General features: G+C 49.4%; 1 protein-coding gene across 2 annotated transcripts in view; it reads left to right on the top strand.

Annotated features, from left to right (window-relative positions):
* Positions 1–972: 972 nt before the first annotated feature.
* Positions 973–15948, top strand: part of LOC118260718 (dual specificity testis-specific protein kinase 2-like) — a 33325-nt gene continuing 18349 nt past the window's right edge. For both annotated transcript variants that reach the window (XR_007709022.1, XM_035571154.2), the window contains exons 1-2: positions 973–1074; positions 14618–14817. Coding sequence is in view for 1 of the 2 variants with exons in the window: in XM_035571154.2 (XP_035427047.1) it covers positions 14629–14817 (189 nt within the window). In the remaining variant the exon portion in view is untranslated. The remainder of the gene's footprint in view (positions 1075–14617; positions 14818–15948) is intronic.

Raw genomic sequence — 15948 nt, forward strand, 5'->3', positions numbered from 1 at the left:
TGGCACTGATGTTTCTGGCTGTGGCTGCCCAGCCTCTCTTGTCATCAGCTGCGTCTCTCCAGTCACAGCTGCCTCCCTCTTATGTACAACACAGACTTTTGATTGTCTTAGCCTCATCAGGTGACCTAAATGACTCCTGGGTGCTCTTATACTGGGGTTTGCTGAAGTTTGCAGGGTATCTTCACCCCATGTCACAGCAGTATTTGTATCAGTGGAGAAACAGGGTGGTGTCTATTGCACAAGTGAGGGGGGTTACCCTGCCATGCAGGTGGATAGCTGGAGCCCTTGGTGAGGGGTGCTGCACAGCTGCCCTTGACCTTTGTCCTGGCAGTGATGGGAAAGGGCTGGCACCAGCTGGACAAGGAGCCTGAGCCACTGGAGAGTTCAGAAGACTTGGCCTGTAGTCAGAGACAGAAATAGCAATAGAAATAGACCCCTCAGTCTGGGGGTGCACAAACTCCTCTGGCTTCATGCAAGTACTGCGAAGCCCTAGTGCAGGAATCTGTCTCCATTAATTAGTTCAGGGTCTAACAGTGGTGTTCATGTGAGATAGACATGTCCACATGTGGCATGTCTGGAATTTGAATGGCCTTTGCTCTGAGCAGCTCTCAGCACTGGCCACAAGCGTGCTGCCTGGGGCAGGAGCCTGCTCAGCAAACCACAGCCCCACCACGGGCTGGGGGGGGGGGGGGGGGGAATTCTTGACCAGGAGGGGGCACCCTCACTCTGCTTGAAGGAGGTGGGGTGGGGGGGCAGCTGTTGGAAGAGCCGTGAGCTGGGTATGCGCGCTGCCGATGCCGGACGGTGTCTGTGCTCGGGGCTAACGGCGGCTGCGGGCCCGGCTGAAGGGCTGCTGCCCAGGGAAGGGCCGCGGCACCCCCGGGGAGCCCGGCGGGGGCTACCGGCGGCATTAGGCCTCCCCTGGGGGGCGCGGCGCGAGGGGGGGCAGTGCACGGCGCGAGGGGCGGGGCCGCGCGAGCTCACGCCGGTGCGGCGGGGTCTGAGCCGAGCCGTGCCGAGCCGCGCCGAAGGCCGCTGTGGGGAGGGCGGCCCAGCGGGTCCCAACAGGAGCAGGTGAGTCCGCGGCGTGCGCCCCACCGCTCCCCGAACCTCGGCCGGCGCCTGCTGCCGAGAAGCTCCTGGCGCCTCGGAGCGGGCCCCTGGGGCACGAGGCAGCTCAGCCTGTGGCAGCCCCGCTCCCCGCAGCTACCGAAGCACCCCCGGACTTTCCTTCCTCTTTTCTAGCGAGACTTTAAGGGAGCGGGAGCGGGGGGAGTGGAGCACGGCAGCCCCGCCAGTGCATCCCCGGGCAGCCGCCTCCAGCAGCTCTCGAAAAAGCCGTAAGGGGACGCTTTTGTCAATTCAGCCCAGACGAGTTCAAGGGAAGGAGGCTGAGCCGGTTTTAGTCGCGAGATCCCGACTTTATCCTACAGCCCCCTGAGTGGCGAGGCTGAGTTGGACAGGGGGTGGGGGAGAGCCGTGTGGGAGGGCAGTGGTGAGGAGGAGCAGCCTGGGGAGATGAGCGGTTCAGCGGGTCCTCAAGCCTGAGCTGAGGACTGGGCAAAGCTGGGTGATCTCCCAGCTGCTGCTGCTCCTGGGACCTGCTTGGTGGTCTGCAGAGATCAATGTCTCTAACACTGTCTATGGTTTTAATTTAGAGAATTAAATTAAATGTGGGCATTTTGGAAGACTGCAGTAAAGAAGTAGATACTAAGGGAGCAAGAAAACAGTTTGTGCTAGTGCATGAAACTCCTGGGCTGCTGCTCCATTCCACCCCTCCTTATGTCCAAACAAGTAATTTGCTTCTGATGTTGCTTGCACAATTCTGGCTCAAATTGGTTTGCTGAAGGAGAACTGTGTTTTCAGCCTAGTCTCTGCTTTGCAGAAAAGGTCCTGCTTCCCCTGCCCTTTCCTTTCCAGCATGCCCAGGGCCTCGTTCTTCCATTTCTTTGACAAGTTCAGCAATTTCAGTGTAGAAACAGTACTGAGGAGAGAGCACACTCAGGGCCTGGAGGATCCTGCCTCAGCTTCAATCCCAAATGCATCTTGTTTTTCTTAAGAAAAGAGTCGCTCAATAGGGGAAACTGAACTGGAGGCTATGTAAAACCTGCATGCAAAGTGTAGGTAAAAGTGTGGGGTAAACAAACGATAAAAAGGCAGCACTGAGTGTTGTGAACGGATTGCAGTTATCTTGCAAGGTCAGTCACAGCATGGCACAAACCTGCAAGGGGCTAAACAAATGACAGCTGGAGCTAAAATGAACAAAGCAGACGTACCTGTATGTGGATGATTATAAATCACAAGGTAAATGTTACAGTGTACTGTCCCCAGACCAAAAAAAAAAGTAAAGTCAAGCTGGACCTGAGCAGTGAGGCTGAGAGATGCACTGGGATGTCAGTTAATCACAAAATGGACCTTCCAGCATCAAAAAGATCAGGCAACAATGAGAACCCTGACAGGGTCCTGCAGTTCACTCATCCCACATCCTTCCACTGTGTTTGGCTGGAGCTGGGGCTCAGTCACTGAGGGCGCCCAAATTGTATTTCCTTGTCCGTTTTCCATCGTGTCTTACTCTGCTGAGGTGCTCTTGCAGGAACATTGCTACCTGTGCCAGACATGGAGGTTGTGTATGGTGATGAGGTACAGCTGTGTTTCCAGTGTCTCTGCCTCACTGGCTTGCCAGGCAATGTCCTCTTTGTTCCATAAATCCCTCAGCAGGCCCCACTGCTGATGCTTGCTGTTGATATTTTGTTACTATTTTCTCTTTAAGTTAATAACCCCCTGAACTTATGGTGTGATGCAATCTGTAGTTTGTGCCATTTCAGAGGGTCCCAAAGCAATGTGTAAGCTCATTGCGTTCAGCAGCTGGAGGTCCTCTCACAATCAAAGCACCTTTCAACACCAGTTGGCAAAGCTTTCAGGAGCATTCTCAGTCTCGTTAGATTGCACCCCAATGCATCTGTGCTTGGGAATTGACATGGGAGTTACCTGGAGGTCGTGGTGTGTAAATAGGGAAGCCCCTGTGAGACAAGGGTAGGAGGCAGAAGCTGTGATTTTCTTGTCACCTCCCTGCTTCTTTCTGTATGTAGAAACATACTGCTTGTCTGTCTTATGAGCACTGAAGCTGTTTTTCATCTGAAAGGCTGGGAGCCTTATTCAGCTGGAGTTTAACACATCAGGGCTTCTGGGCCTTTAAAGAAAACACTTCTGGGTCATTCCTATCATTTAGGTCTTGCATATTCCCTCTTCTCTAAAGGTAGATTTTGCAATGAAAACTTCATATAAAGTAGTAGCTTGTCTTTATGGAAAGTAAGGCTACAGGGTTTTGGCTTGGAGCAGAGTTTCTGAAGCCACTTTCAACTTTGAGCATTGATAGCAACTGCTTTGGCTCCTGTCCCATCTGTTATTTACTGTGAGTGATTAAGGCCAGAGACGTAAACCTGTGGCCAGCAAGTCTGAAGTGTCACTGCAGCCATTTAACAAGTGGTTGGCCAGTGCTCTTTTCTTCCCTTGTCCTCAGTGACATTAACAGCACAGGCAATTCTGACCTGTCTTGCTTTTAATGGGATGAGTTTAGAAAAAGTTCTTGTACTGTGAGTCAATTCCTTACAGCTGTAAGTTTGTTGAAGGTGCTAGAATTACAATAGGTGTAAATGGCCCATGATGTCCAGGGAGAGTTATGCTGCATGAGCCATGTCTTCACAAGCCTCCTCCTTGACAGGTCAATTTCTGCTGAGGTAAGAGCTACTGCTCTCTCTGCTTGGTGTAAAAGCAGGCACCAGTAGTATCCACCAGTGAGGTCATCTCAGGGCATAGGCTGGCTAGGGGGCTGGAGAGGCAGCTGCATTCCGGTGCACAAAGCCACTGTGGTCACAAGTCTGCCGTTTTGGGAGCCTGTGCCCCACAAACCTAGTCTCTCAAGGTTGGTCTAGGGAGGATGGAGTGATGTTAGGGGTGTGTGTGAAGAGACACTACAGTGGGCAGTACTGATGAGGCACAATGAGCCATGCTACCAAGCTATGCAGCTTCTGACCAAAGTATATTCTGGTGCTAAAGTTTATGTAGTTTCAAAAGGTTTATTGGGCAGATTCGAAGAAGAAAAAACATGCATTAAGAGCTATTCAATACAAAACATCATCAGTTATCAATTAGGTCCCCTGTTGAAAAAAAAATACTGGAATTTGAAAAGGCATTCTCAGGAGGTAGCAAGCCTCCTGCAATGCTCTGCACTTCCTGTGTTCTAGATGTGACTGAGCATCCTCAGGTAAGGATGTAAATTCATCATGTCCACTAGATGCAATTCAGTCTGACCTGGCCCAGATGTTCCCTTGCAGATTGCTCAGAAATAGAGAAAAGGCATCTGGCTTTGAGGAAGGGCACTTGTGTGAAATTCCCTGCAGGAACTGCTCTTCTGTGCTCAACTGAGCCACAGGAAGTGAGACCCTGGAAGGCAAATGAGCAGAGCCTTTTCTGTAAGCCTGGGGGCAAGTGGAGTCCTTCTCCACCCTCGAAGCTCAGGCTTGACATCCTACCTTAACAGGGCTCATCATGTGGCAAGTTACTTAACTTGCTTTTAAATGTTTTAGCCTTAGTTTTTCCATCTCTTAGCAATAACAAAGTCTTCCTGCTTTGTGGTACTGGACTAGTAATGCTTATGAACTGTATGGAGCTGGTATTGCTCTAGGGATTCAGTCTGCTTTGTTACATTGCTAAGAAAATGTCTTAGGTACAAATCTATTTCTCTTTCTGGGTTTCTGTGGTCCTTTGGGAGCTGCTGAGTGAGAACTTATTCCTTGGAGACTTGCTGCGTTCAGTGTCCCTGGCATTAGTTGGCTGTGATGTTGTGTGGGGAGCTGTTGGAAACAGCTTGGTTGCCTTTAGAAACTTCTTATGATGTGTTGTAGTGCAAATACTGCTTGTTTGTATAGCATTACATGGAGAAATGGATTTAAGTGGAGTAAATGATTGATTTGCCTAGTAGGGGTAGCCTGCCTTCCTGAGGTGTACAGGAGATCTGGGCAGCTTGTCAGCCAGCTATGGGAAAGTTAAACCTCCCATAAGTCACTGGGTTTTTAATAAGCCCCTGGTGGATTAGATATGACAAGGAGCAGCAAGAGGAAAGCTCAGAGCAGAAAAAAAGGGGAGAGTAGCCCTGGCTGTTCGAAGCAAGCTCAGTTCAGACTATTGATGCTGGCAGTGGTGTCCCCCAGTCTGTGTCCCCATGGCAGCACTGCTGAAACAGGAGCCAGATGTGTTTGTGCAGCCTCAGAGTCTGAGAACTCTGCAGCCGACAGATATGAATCCTTCGTTGGCCCTGCACCAGCAGCTGGCTGTCCTACACCTAGGCTCACTGTCTCAGGGCACATCTGGTGCTGTAAGGGAGCTTTTGAGAAGCCCAACTTGGCCTCCCAGAGCGGTTGGGATGGAGCTTCAGAGGTGCAAGGAGGAGCTGGATATGTCCTGTGCCACATCGGCACTCCATGGCAGTGTGTATGTGTGTGTGGGAGGTGTCAGGGTGGGTCCTGGAACAAGTTGGCCGGAGATGTGGGATGCCTCAGGGGTGTTGCTGTGTGCCAAAGAGTCAGACTGACAAACTCCACCCTGACACAGGAGGATGTGAGCACTCTTATTCCTTTCTCTTGCAAGACTTGACCTGAAGGCTGCTGGCTGGGACCATCTCCCCAGCTCTGCGCAGCCAAGGTACAGGAGTCTGGGCGAGGGATGAGCATAGAGCAGGGATGCACTGCTTGAAAGTGCTGTGGAGATGCTGAACTTCTGGGAAAACACTCATCTGTGGTACAGAGTTGGATCTGGTTACCTTCATCTCAAACCAGAGGCTTTTAAATTATCTCATACAGCCTTCAGCAGGTAGATTGTGGTTTTAGACCCTACAAACAGATAAGAGAGTCTCCATGCCAACTGGTGCTCTCTTGCTGGCCTTTGGCATTTAGGAGCTTTGTTAGCTTTGTTTAGAGTATGAAGTGAACTAATCTATTTGTGTTTCCAATTAAAAAAAAAAACAACAAAACAAACCCCGCTGCCATTGCCTAAAACCTGGAGTCTCAGTCACATTTCTTTGCTGTAATACAGTCCTGAAGACTGCATGTTGCTGGCCTGTCAGTGCAGCCAGGATAGCATAGATGCGTGGTTGGCTACTGTGCTGATGAGTACCTGTGAAGTTTTGGGTGGCAGAGACTGAGAAGTGGGCTAACTGAAATGAGCCTTCTTTAATGCTGATGTATCTAAGAGGATTAATTACCTCAAACTTTGTGTAGTTTGAAAAGGGAAGGTTTGTTGCTGTGTTTCAGTTGCATCCTGCAATGAAATCAGGTCTAAAAGTTACATTTTTCCAGCACTGAGAAACCTTCAAAGCACGACACTCTCTGCAAAGCCTGTTGAAATGATTTTTCTCTATTTTGTTGCAAGAAGAAGGCTAAGAAGCAGAAAAACCTTTTTCTTCCCCTTATCTATGAAAGACTGAGACAATTTGCTTCAAATTTTTTGTCTTTCAATAATTTCTTTTAAGCTGTCTGGAGAGATCAGTTGTTCAGCCCTAGTGTTTGGGTGAGCCAACTGTTCAGAAAAATAACGTCTGAAATGCTCTAACTGGATTTCAGCTTTATCTGCTGGATATTTACTATAGTCCTGCTTGGGTGGGAGACTGAAAATTGTGCAAGAGGAAAAAAGTGCCAGGGGCTTCTTAAGCTTACAAGGAGCAGAATTTTTCCCAGGATGACCCCTCTGACATAGCAGGGTCCCACAACAGGTGTACCAGCAGCTCTGTGTCCCCAGCTGGACTCAAGTCTGTTGCCAAGATGCCTCCTGCTTGGGGACCCACCACTGTCTCCTTCCTGTCGCGCTGCCCTGCCCAGCATGGGGATGGTTTGGTCTGAGGTGGCACATCTGCAAAGGTTCTGGAGTGAATTCAGCAGTTGTGGTGGTTTTACTCACGTGGGCAGCCGAGTTCCTCAGCTCTCTCACTCCCCCTGCTCAAAGGAAAAGAGGGAGAAAATACAATGGATAGGGCTCCAGGGTTGAGCTGAGGACAGGGAGATCACTCAACAATTATCGTCACAGGCAAAACAGACTCAGCATAGGGAGATTAGAAAAAAATATTACCTATTACTAACAAGCTAGAGCTAAGAAACAAAAAACATAAAAACACCTTCCCTCCACCCACCCTCTTCCACTTCCTCCCCCTGAGTGGTGCTGGGGAATGGGGGCTGTGGTCAGTCTATAGCACTTCATTTCTGCCACTCCTTCATGGTCACTCTCTTCCCCTGCTCCAATGTGGGGTCCTTCTCACAGGATGCTGTCCTTCTGGAACTGATTCTGTGTGGACTTTCCACAGCTCTACAAGAACTGCTCCAATATGGGTCCATACCACAGGGTCCATCCATCAGGAGCAAACTGCTCCAGCATGGGTCCCCCATGGGTGGCAGCTCCCCACATATCACCTGCTCCTGCTTGGGCTCCTCTCCACGGTCTACAGGTCCAGCCTGGAGTCTGCACCAGTGGGGGTTCTCCACAAGCCACAGCCTCCTTCAGGTCAGATCCACCTGCTCCTCCATAGGCTGCAGTGTGGAAATCTACTCTGCTGTGGTAATACCATGGGTTGCAGGGGGACAGCCTGCTCCACCGTGGGCCTCTCCACAGGTCACAGGGGAACTTAGCTCCGGTGCATGGAGCACCTCAGACACCTGGTGACTGGTGTCTGCTCACCCAGAGGTTTCAAAGACCTTAAAATCTTAAGACCTTAAATTCAGTTTATCATGGTCAGTGTTTTCCTAGGAATGGCCTCAGAAGAGCAGGGTTTTGTGGTCCATCCAGGCTGTCCCCATCCCACATGGCAGCCAGCATCAGAGTTGGAGCCATTGGACCCTTTTTTCATCACCTGCTTCTAGTTTGTAGGAACAGCAGTCAACAGGAAATGGGTCCCCATTAGCTGTCTGCTCCACTCAGCTCATTCCTCATCTCTAAGGTACAAAGGTACCATTGGAGTATGGTTCTTAGGTTCACTGGGCCCTCTCCAAAATGGTACTTTGGGTAATTCTGTGACTGAGCCATTTGCTAATGGTTTTCCACATGTAAAATCAAGTTATTCCCCACCTGGTTCCTAGAGTGCAGAAATGGATGATGAAGAGCTTGTACAACTCCAGCAGCTTATTGAACATATAAAATACTGTTAGTGCCAGGTATTACTGCTGCAGTGAGCTTCTGGAGCACTCACAGCTTGGCACATGGCTGTCTCTAGCATTGGCGCATACTTGCGGACAGTAGGTAGCAAATGCTTGGGGAAGACAAGCAAGGTGTGCAGGAGAGGACCTGTGGGGCAGGAAATGTCTTCTCCATGACAACGGACAACGGTGATTCTCCTCGATGGGGTTTACATAACATACCAGAATGTTGAGCAAGACCAGTAAGGTGCTGTTACTGCTATTTGGCATTTGAGGAAAGATGGATACAGAGGCTCATTCATCATGCGGGGAGCCAATGGTACTGCATGGAAGTAACAAGCCTTTATTCCAGTTTAGAACTCTGGCCATCTGTACCAAGAACAATCCTTGAGCTAAAAATAATCTCTTGGCTTCTAGGAGCCACACTGAGTGGTTAAGATTTGCTTGTGGATACCCCAAAGATAAGGGGCCTAGCTTTCACCAGCTGTAGAGCATGTTTGGGTTTGCAAGGAGCCCTTTGTGTGTTGACAATACAGCCCCCACATCCTTTCCAGGCCCTTCCATGGCCTCCAGCCCTCATCTCTGCCTGTGAAAGGAGGCAAGTTACTGTAATTGCTCTTAGCCATGCTTGGAAGCAGATGCAGCCTCTGAAACGTTTAAGCAGTAAGGTCACAGTAGCTTTTCTCCATGCTGATGCATTTTTCTTAATGAAGCAGGTGGGTTGGGGATGTTCTAGCTAGCTCAAATGCTTGACAGTTCCCACATGCTGGGCTTTCTTTTAAACACCCACATGCCCTGCTTTGTTTTTCAATTTGTATAGCGTCAATTAGATATTGGGGGGAAAATGTTTTATGTATGCTGGTGAAATAAGTGCCTTTTGACATCAGTTAAGGATCTTATACCATGAGTCTTCAGAACTAAAATAAAAGTCATGGCAAATGCATAAAGAATGTAGCAAAGGGAGCAGAAATAGATGGTAATTGTGTGGGATTAGGCTTGTGATTGTTGAGTTATATCTTTTTTTTCCTCTCTTCTGCACCTTTCTTTTTCAAAGAAACAGTATGCCTTGTCAACCATCATCCGTTTTGAAAGGTGAGCTAATTTGAAGCCTTTGCTGCTGACTGTCCTGTAGCATGTCTTTTCCTTTGTTCTTGTCGTGTTTTTCTTCCTTCAAAATACCCACAGATTTTCCATCAGGCAGGCAATGGTTTGGTACTTTGTGTGCATGGGAAGTGTTACTGGGGAGACCTCCAGGCCTTTGCAAATAGTTGGGTAAAACTAACCCAAAATTTGGTGCAAAAAAAGCCAAGTTCTCACTGGGATAATGAGGTGCCTGAATCTTTAGCCTTGCTGGAAGCCAAACTGTATCTTAGCTGCCTAAATATCTTTATGTATTCTGGCCTGATGAGTCTTTATCAGTTTTGTGAAAAACATGTCAAGTGGGACTAGATTCAGTATGTGTAGACATGCAGGAGCTGGAGTTCAGTGCTCCTTAGAGGAGAGGATCATCCTGTATTCTCCTCTGTAGACTTTGTCTTTGCAGGGAGGGGAGCAAGTAGGTTGCTGGAGGAGCCAGTCTCTTCTGCTCCAGGCCCCGTACCATCTTCGTGGCCCTCTGCTGGACTCTTTCCAGGAGATCCCTGTCTTTTTTCTTTGTCTTTCTTGTCCTGGGGAGCCCAGAACTGGACACAGTACTCCAGGGGAGGCCTGACCAGGGCAGAGTAGAGGGGGAGGATCACCTCCCTTGACCTGCTGGCCATGCTCCTTTTAATGCACGCCAGGATCCCCTTGGCCTTCTTGGCCACCAGGGAACACTGCTGGCTCATGGCCAACCTGTCGTCCACCAGGACCCCCCGGTCCTTCTCCTCAGAGCTCCTCTCCAGCAGGTCATCCCCCAGCCTGTACTGATCCATGCAGTTGTTCATTCCCAGGTGCAGGACTCTACACTTGCTCTTGGTAAACTTCATTTGGTTTCTTCCTGCCCATCTTCCCAGCCTGTCCAGGTCTCGCTGAATGGCAGCACAGCCTTCTGGCGTGTCGGCTACTCCTCCCAGCTTTGTATCATCGGCGTACTTGCTGAGGGCAGACACTGTTCCCTCATCAAGGTCGTCAGTGAAGATGTTGAACAAGACCGGACCCAGCACCGACCCCTGGGGAACACCGCTTGTCACAGGTCTCCAGCTGGACTCTGTGCCACCGATCATCACCCTCTGAGCTCAGCCAGTCAGCCAGTTTTCAACCCACCTTACTGTCCACTCCTCTATCCCACACTTTCTCAGCTTTGCTAGCAGGATGTCATGGGAGACAGTATTGAAAGCCTTGCTAAAGTCAAGGTAGATGATATCCACTGCTCTCCCCCCACCTACTCAGCTGGTGATGCCATCATAGAAGGCAACGAGGCTGGCTGAGCACGACTTCCCCTTGGTGAATCCATGCTGACTACTCCTCATAACCTTCCTTCTCTTACAATTGCTTGGAGATGGCATCCAGAACAAGCTGTTCCAACACCTTTCCAGGGACAGAGGTGAGACTGACTGGCCTAAATCACTTCTATAAACCCACTCAGGGTTTACAGGTTAATTAGTTATGAGATTTTCTAAATAAAACAAACGAACAAAAAAGAAAATGTCTCACCTTCTTAGATTTTACTACTTATATACCTTGTTTGTCCAAATACTTCAGAAACAGTTTTCTGATCTTTAACATATGCGGCACTTCCTTCCTTCAGTTTCTCTTCACTGCTTTATTATGATTTATTATGTCTTTCCAGTACCTGTAGGTGGGGAAAGATCAGAAGAAGACTCAGGTTTGCTTTTCAGAATGGCAGCTAATTTCAAGTTAATCTGTCAGGGAGCAAGTTCTCTTCAATGATATTTTATATAGCCTTCAAGACTTTCCTGTCTTCCTGTGAGTAACATGCCTGGCTGCGGTGGGCATGGCACCAATGTGTCTCACAGTCCTGCAGAGCTGGGAGGTGCCACACACAGATGAAGCTCCCCACCTGCTATGGGCACAGCTGAAGGCATGAGGATATGCATCTTTTTCTCCAGAGGGTGGTAGAAGTGGCACCATGTTTTCCATCTCTCTCCCCTATTCCTGCAGGCAGGACAGCTTTGAAGGGGACAAGCAGCTCCTTTGAGGCTGTAGGGGAGCCTGGCACAATAGGGCCTAGGGCAGCTGGTAGCAATGTGTGTGGGCTTGGTGTCTCCTCCTGTACCCAAGCCCGCTCTCCTCACATAGACTGAATTCCAGCGGGGAAAATCTGGGAGCTCCAGCAATATGAGTAGCTGCCCATGTATTTTGCTCACACAGACAGAAGTGCAGCTTTGGATGCTTCAAACCTCGTGGATGATATGAGGATGTGCTCTGCCTGTGGGTGCAGGCTTTTCTTCTGAGACAGACCTTAGTGCTCCGCATCCCTCTCCCACCCTCTGCCCCTCCTTCCCTGGCTCCTAGGAAGCCTTGAAATAAATCTTTGCATTTCGAAAGGCTGTTTTCTTCCCCAGCCTACATGTCAACACTAATCTGGGGACAAAAAGCCACATTTATGAAGAGAAAATAAAGTCCTGGCTCCCACTCACTAGCATAATACAAGGGCCCATTCCCAGCATGCTGAGGATGTTGTGGGGATCCTTTTGTGGACAAAGGGGCAATTGATGAACTAGGTCTTGGCAGGAAGAGATGGTATGTGGGAAAAGCACTGAACAGAGAGGCCTCTGAAAAGAAAGCCATTCCCTGTGGAAGAGGCAGCCCCCCAGGAGCTTGCTTGACCTGTTTGTGCCTGTGCCGGATCACCCTGCAGGCAGGAAGGGTTCTGAGAAGGTGAGGGGAGAGAGGCACCTGTACGTGTGCTGCTATACGGAAGAAAATCTCTAATTTCCATTTCTTTTCTTTACTAGAGTTGAAGGAGAGGCTTTCGTAGCCTGCTGGTTAAGTGTTTGTGTCTCTAGGGGCTAGAGCAGCAGCTGGGGGTGTGGTACTCGCCACAGCTCTGTTAGTGAGTGACTGGTGCTCCTTTGTGAATCTGTGGCTTGCTGCATTGACTCTCTCTTTATCCATACAGCAAGAGAGAGCAAACCTCTGTCCTGAGCTTGGGTGCACCCTCAGAGTGCATTCTTGAGACTGGAAGGTCTCCTGCTGCTCAGAGCAACCCTTTGCCATTCCTTCTCCATGTTTCGTTGGCAGCATGAGGTCATCAGGACCCATCCACTTATGTCCTGGCCAATTCTGCAGAATGTAAGGGAACTCATCTGTTTCTTGCTGTCTGAGTGTGAAACACTGCTCACTTGTCCTGGACCTGAAGCATATCCTGTGTCCACCCTTCAGCTTGGTGGCTCTGCGTGCTGAGCACAATCTTTAGTGAAAAATAGCACCTTGCTGCATCCTGCCACCACCTTATGCTGGTGCCTTGCCCTGCTGCAGCCATGCCCCCAGCCCTGCCAAAGCCATGCTGTTTTGCATGCCAGAGAGATCTGGGTTAATTGTCCCTGTGGAAAGGTAATGCCTTGAATGACACAGCCAGAGCATGGTGTCTTTTAGCAGTGCTGAGTTTGATTGACTAGTGAAGTTGGTTCTTTCCCTTGTTTCTGAATGATCCCCTTCCCTTGCACTGGTGTGTGGCATGCTGCCTGGGTGCTGGCAGTGCGGGAGGGGTCTGTCAGGGCTGCCTGTCAGAAGCAGTGACTGTCCCAAGACAAAAACCTCCAGGCAGGTCCCTGCAGCAGTGTCCCATCGCATGAGGTTCCTGGCTTGCCTGTCGTTGGGTCAGAGTGGGTGTAAAGCAGGGTGCTCTAACTTCTTTCACACTTCATGCCTGATCTCAGCACTCTTCATGCCCACTGGTTGGTGGTGATGAGACCTTTCCTGCTCATGGGCAGCTTTGGGGCCCTGGTCCTACAGGTGTTTGCTATGAAATGAAGTAGGAGCCCATGTGTTGTCTTGATTTTGGTGGGACTAGATTCTTGCAGTCTGTGTGGGACCGTCCAGTGTCAGCAGCTTTCAGGTTTGGCTGATTTCAGAACTTCGTGCTGCTGTTCCCCTGTTGTGCAGCTCCCTGAGTCTCAGTCCAGAGCTTGCCTGCTGTTTGTACCAGGGATTTCTGCCCTGCTCAGTACCACCTACACACCCGCACTCAGCTCTTCCTGAGTTCCTGTCCCAGCTTAGCCCTGACACCACATCTGTCTGTCCCCACTTGGCAGCTCTCTCTTTGAATCTTGGCTGCAGCAACTGCTGGACTGTGGATGGATGTGGAGGTTAGTGCAAGTATTTTATGCATGTCTGCAGATTTTACATCACTCTGTAAAAGTGAAGTAGTCCTGAAATAATCCATGAGATCAAGGGATGCTAATACAGCTCCTTTTGCAGTGCAGCACCTAGGACAGGAGCTTAGGAAGGTCAGAGCTTATCTTTGCTTCAGGTGGAGGCTTTGAAGATTCACCTTTCTGTCAACTGTTGTCTCAGTTACAGTCTGGCGAAGTGGGTCAGGAATCTGAGCACGTGCTATGAGTGGAAAGTGCTAGGACAACATTGTAGTGGACTAACGGCTGTTAAAAATTTTCTAGAAGTAGGTACCTTATTCAGACCTCAGACAGTGTCAGAAGCCCTTTTTCCTCTTCCTCTGGATTTGTGTCCCCTGCATCTTTGGAAATAACTGGAGGCAAGTGATGCAGGAGGAATGAAAGGATGACATATGGCTTTGAAGGAGTCTGAACCTGGTTCTGTTAAAGGCAGAAATGGGAATGGAGGGAGGGGGCTGTAGAGTTAAGTATCAGAGCAGTAGAAAAACGAGATAATTTAGTAGAGGGAGCTGGGTGGTTGGAGACAGATTCGGGTTACACAGATAGGAAGAGAGTTGTTGGGGCAGTTCCTCGTTTGATTCTTTAGGTCTTGTAATAAACAGAAGGTACCTGCTGAGTAAGGACCCTTTTAAGATTGTATGTTTTGTGCTAGCATACTCAATCAAAGGCCTGTCTAGAGGTCTGGGATGATAAATGTGGCATTCATTAGTAAGTCTCATGTGACCTATGTTAAAAGCCCAATTTTGACATGGTAGCTTTTAACCCAGTGTAAGCTGGCTGAGTAAGATAGCATTCACCAGATTTTTCTTGGGCTGCGCTATCATGTGGTGATGGCGATGCGTGCTGATATCCTAGACCCTTGGAAAGGATAAGTGAATATATGCTGATTTGACATCGTTAAATGCTGGTATAAAGAAGTCCAAATACAACCTGCATATGGCAGGCCTAAGCCCTTATCAGAGGGAGAGTGCCCATGGATGCTTCCCATTGCAACGTGTACCTCAAGGTGCATCATGGCACAACGGTGCCTTGTTTACTGCCCCTCTGTTCTTGAGGCTTCATCCAGCTCTGGTTTCTAGTGCAGGTATTTGTTTGATGTACAAACGCTGCTTTTGGCTCACTGTGAAATGCACTGTGTTTCAGCTGCTGCCACCATGATGTGCAAGGCAGGGCTAATCACACCAGAGCCCTCCGACCCCATGCAGTACTATGGCGAATCGTCTGACACCTACTACCACATGGACCGCTGGCAAAGGCTGCGCACAGCTGTCAGGAAGCTGGAGTTCTGGGAAAACTTCAACGCTGAACTGATAGGTAGTGGCTTCTTCTCCAAGGTCTACAAGGTAAAAGTGCTGAGACTGACCCAACGCAGCATGAGACTGCTGCTGTGAAGTATAGGCAGCCCACAGTCCTTGTGAGAGCACCTGAGTACCTGCTGAGTCTGTGCAGATGGTGCCTCTTTTGAGGAACCATCCCCCAGCTTGTTTCCTCATCTTCATCTCTCCTGGCTCACCCTGGCAGGTTGGCTGAGGTGAGGGAGGAGAGGACGTCCCCTCTGCGCACCTAGCACATCACCTTTGATATGCATCTTCCCTTCCATAGTGTAAAATGAGACAGGAGGACTTGATCAAGCAATGTTTGTTGACTATTATCTACCAATACAACAGGCTTGTCAGGGAGCTAAACAGGGGTATTGGATGACTTACGGGGATATTTATGCTCTGTGCAGGTTTTGTTGTCAGAACTGTGACAAAATACATTGAGAAAAGGAATGTAAAATGAAGTTGCGTATGTCTCCCAGAATACCTGCCACCCACACCCCCTGGAGATGCCAGTGCCATCACCCCTCTGCTGCTCTGTGTTACTGGTGATGCTGCGGAAGAGCAGGTGACTTGGAGTACAGTCAGAGTGGGACAGGCTGCTGGTTTGTCCGCTTTTGCCTCTGCTGCCTTCATGTCAGGAGATCTATGGCTCCATGCAAGCCTATGTCTGATGTATATGGTGTATCACCAAGGTAAATCTGCTTTTCTCACTGGGGCTGTTCTGAGTCACTCCCTACATCAAGCTCCACTGGTGTGGGAGTTTAACCCTCTCTTAGTAAGCACAGGATCCAGGGTGTTGCTAGCTTTGCTCCCCATCCAGTGCCGTTCCTCAGCTGAGGAATACTTTAGCATCTCACCATTGCTTATTTGGGGTGAAGGGATGGGGCGTGGAGCTCTTTCCCTGCAACCCTCAGTCATCACTGTTCTCTCTATGAACAGCTAGATGAAAGGGGGACCTCTACCTAGGAAGTGAGAATGCTTTGCAATGTGGCCAGATTTGCTCATATAATCTCTCTTCCAGCACACTCTAGAATGTGGTTGCTGACACGGATCTTGATTGTGTGTGTGTGTGTGACACAGACTCAGTGGAAACAAATTGGGCCTGGCTACATCATCACTTTTAGCTCCTTATCTTGACCAGGTGCAGGATGG

Source organism: Cygnus atratus, chromosome 19 (genome assembly GCF_013377495.2).
Source record: "Cygnus atratus isolate AKBS03 ecotype Queensland, Australia chromosome 19, CAtr_DNAZoo_HiC_assembly, whole genome shotgun sequence".
In the NCBI taxonomy this organism is placed as follows: domain Eukaryota; kingdom Metazoa; phylum Chordata; class Aves; order Anseriformes; family Anatidae; genus Cygnus; species Cygnus atratus.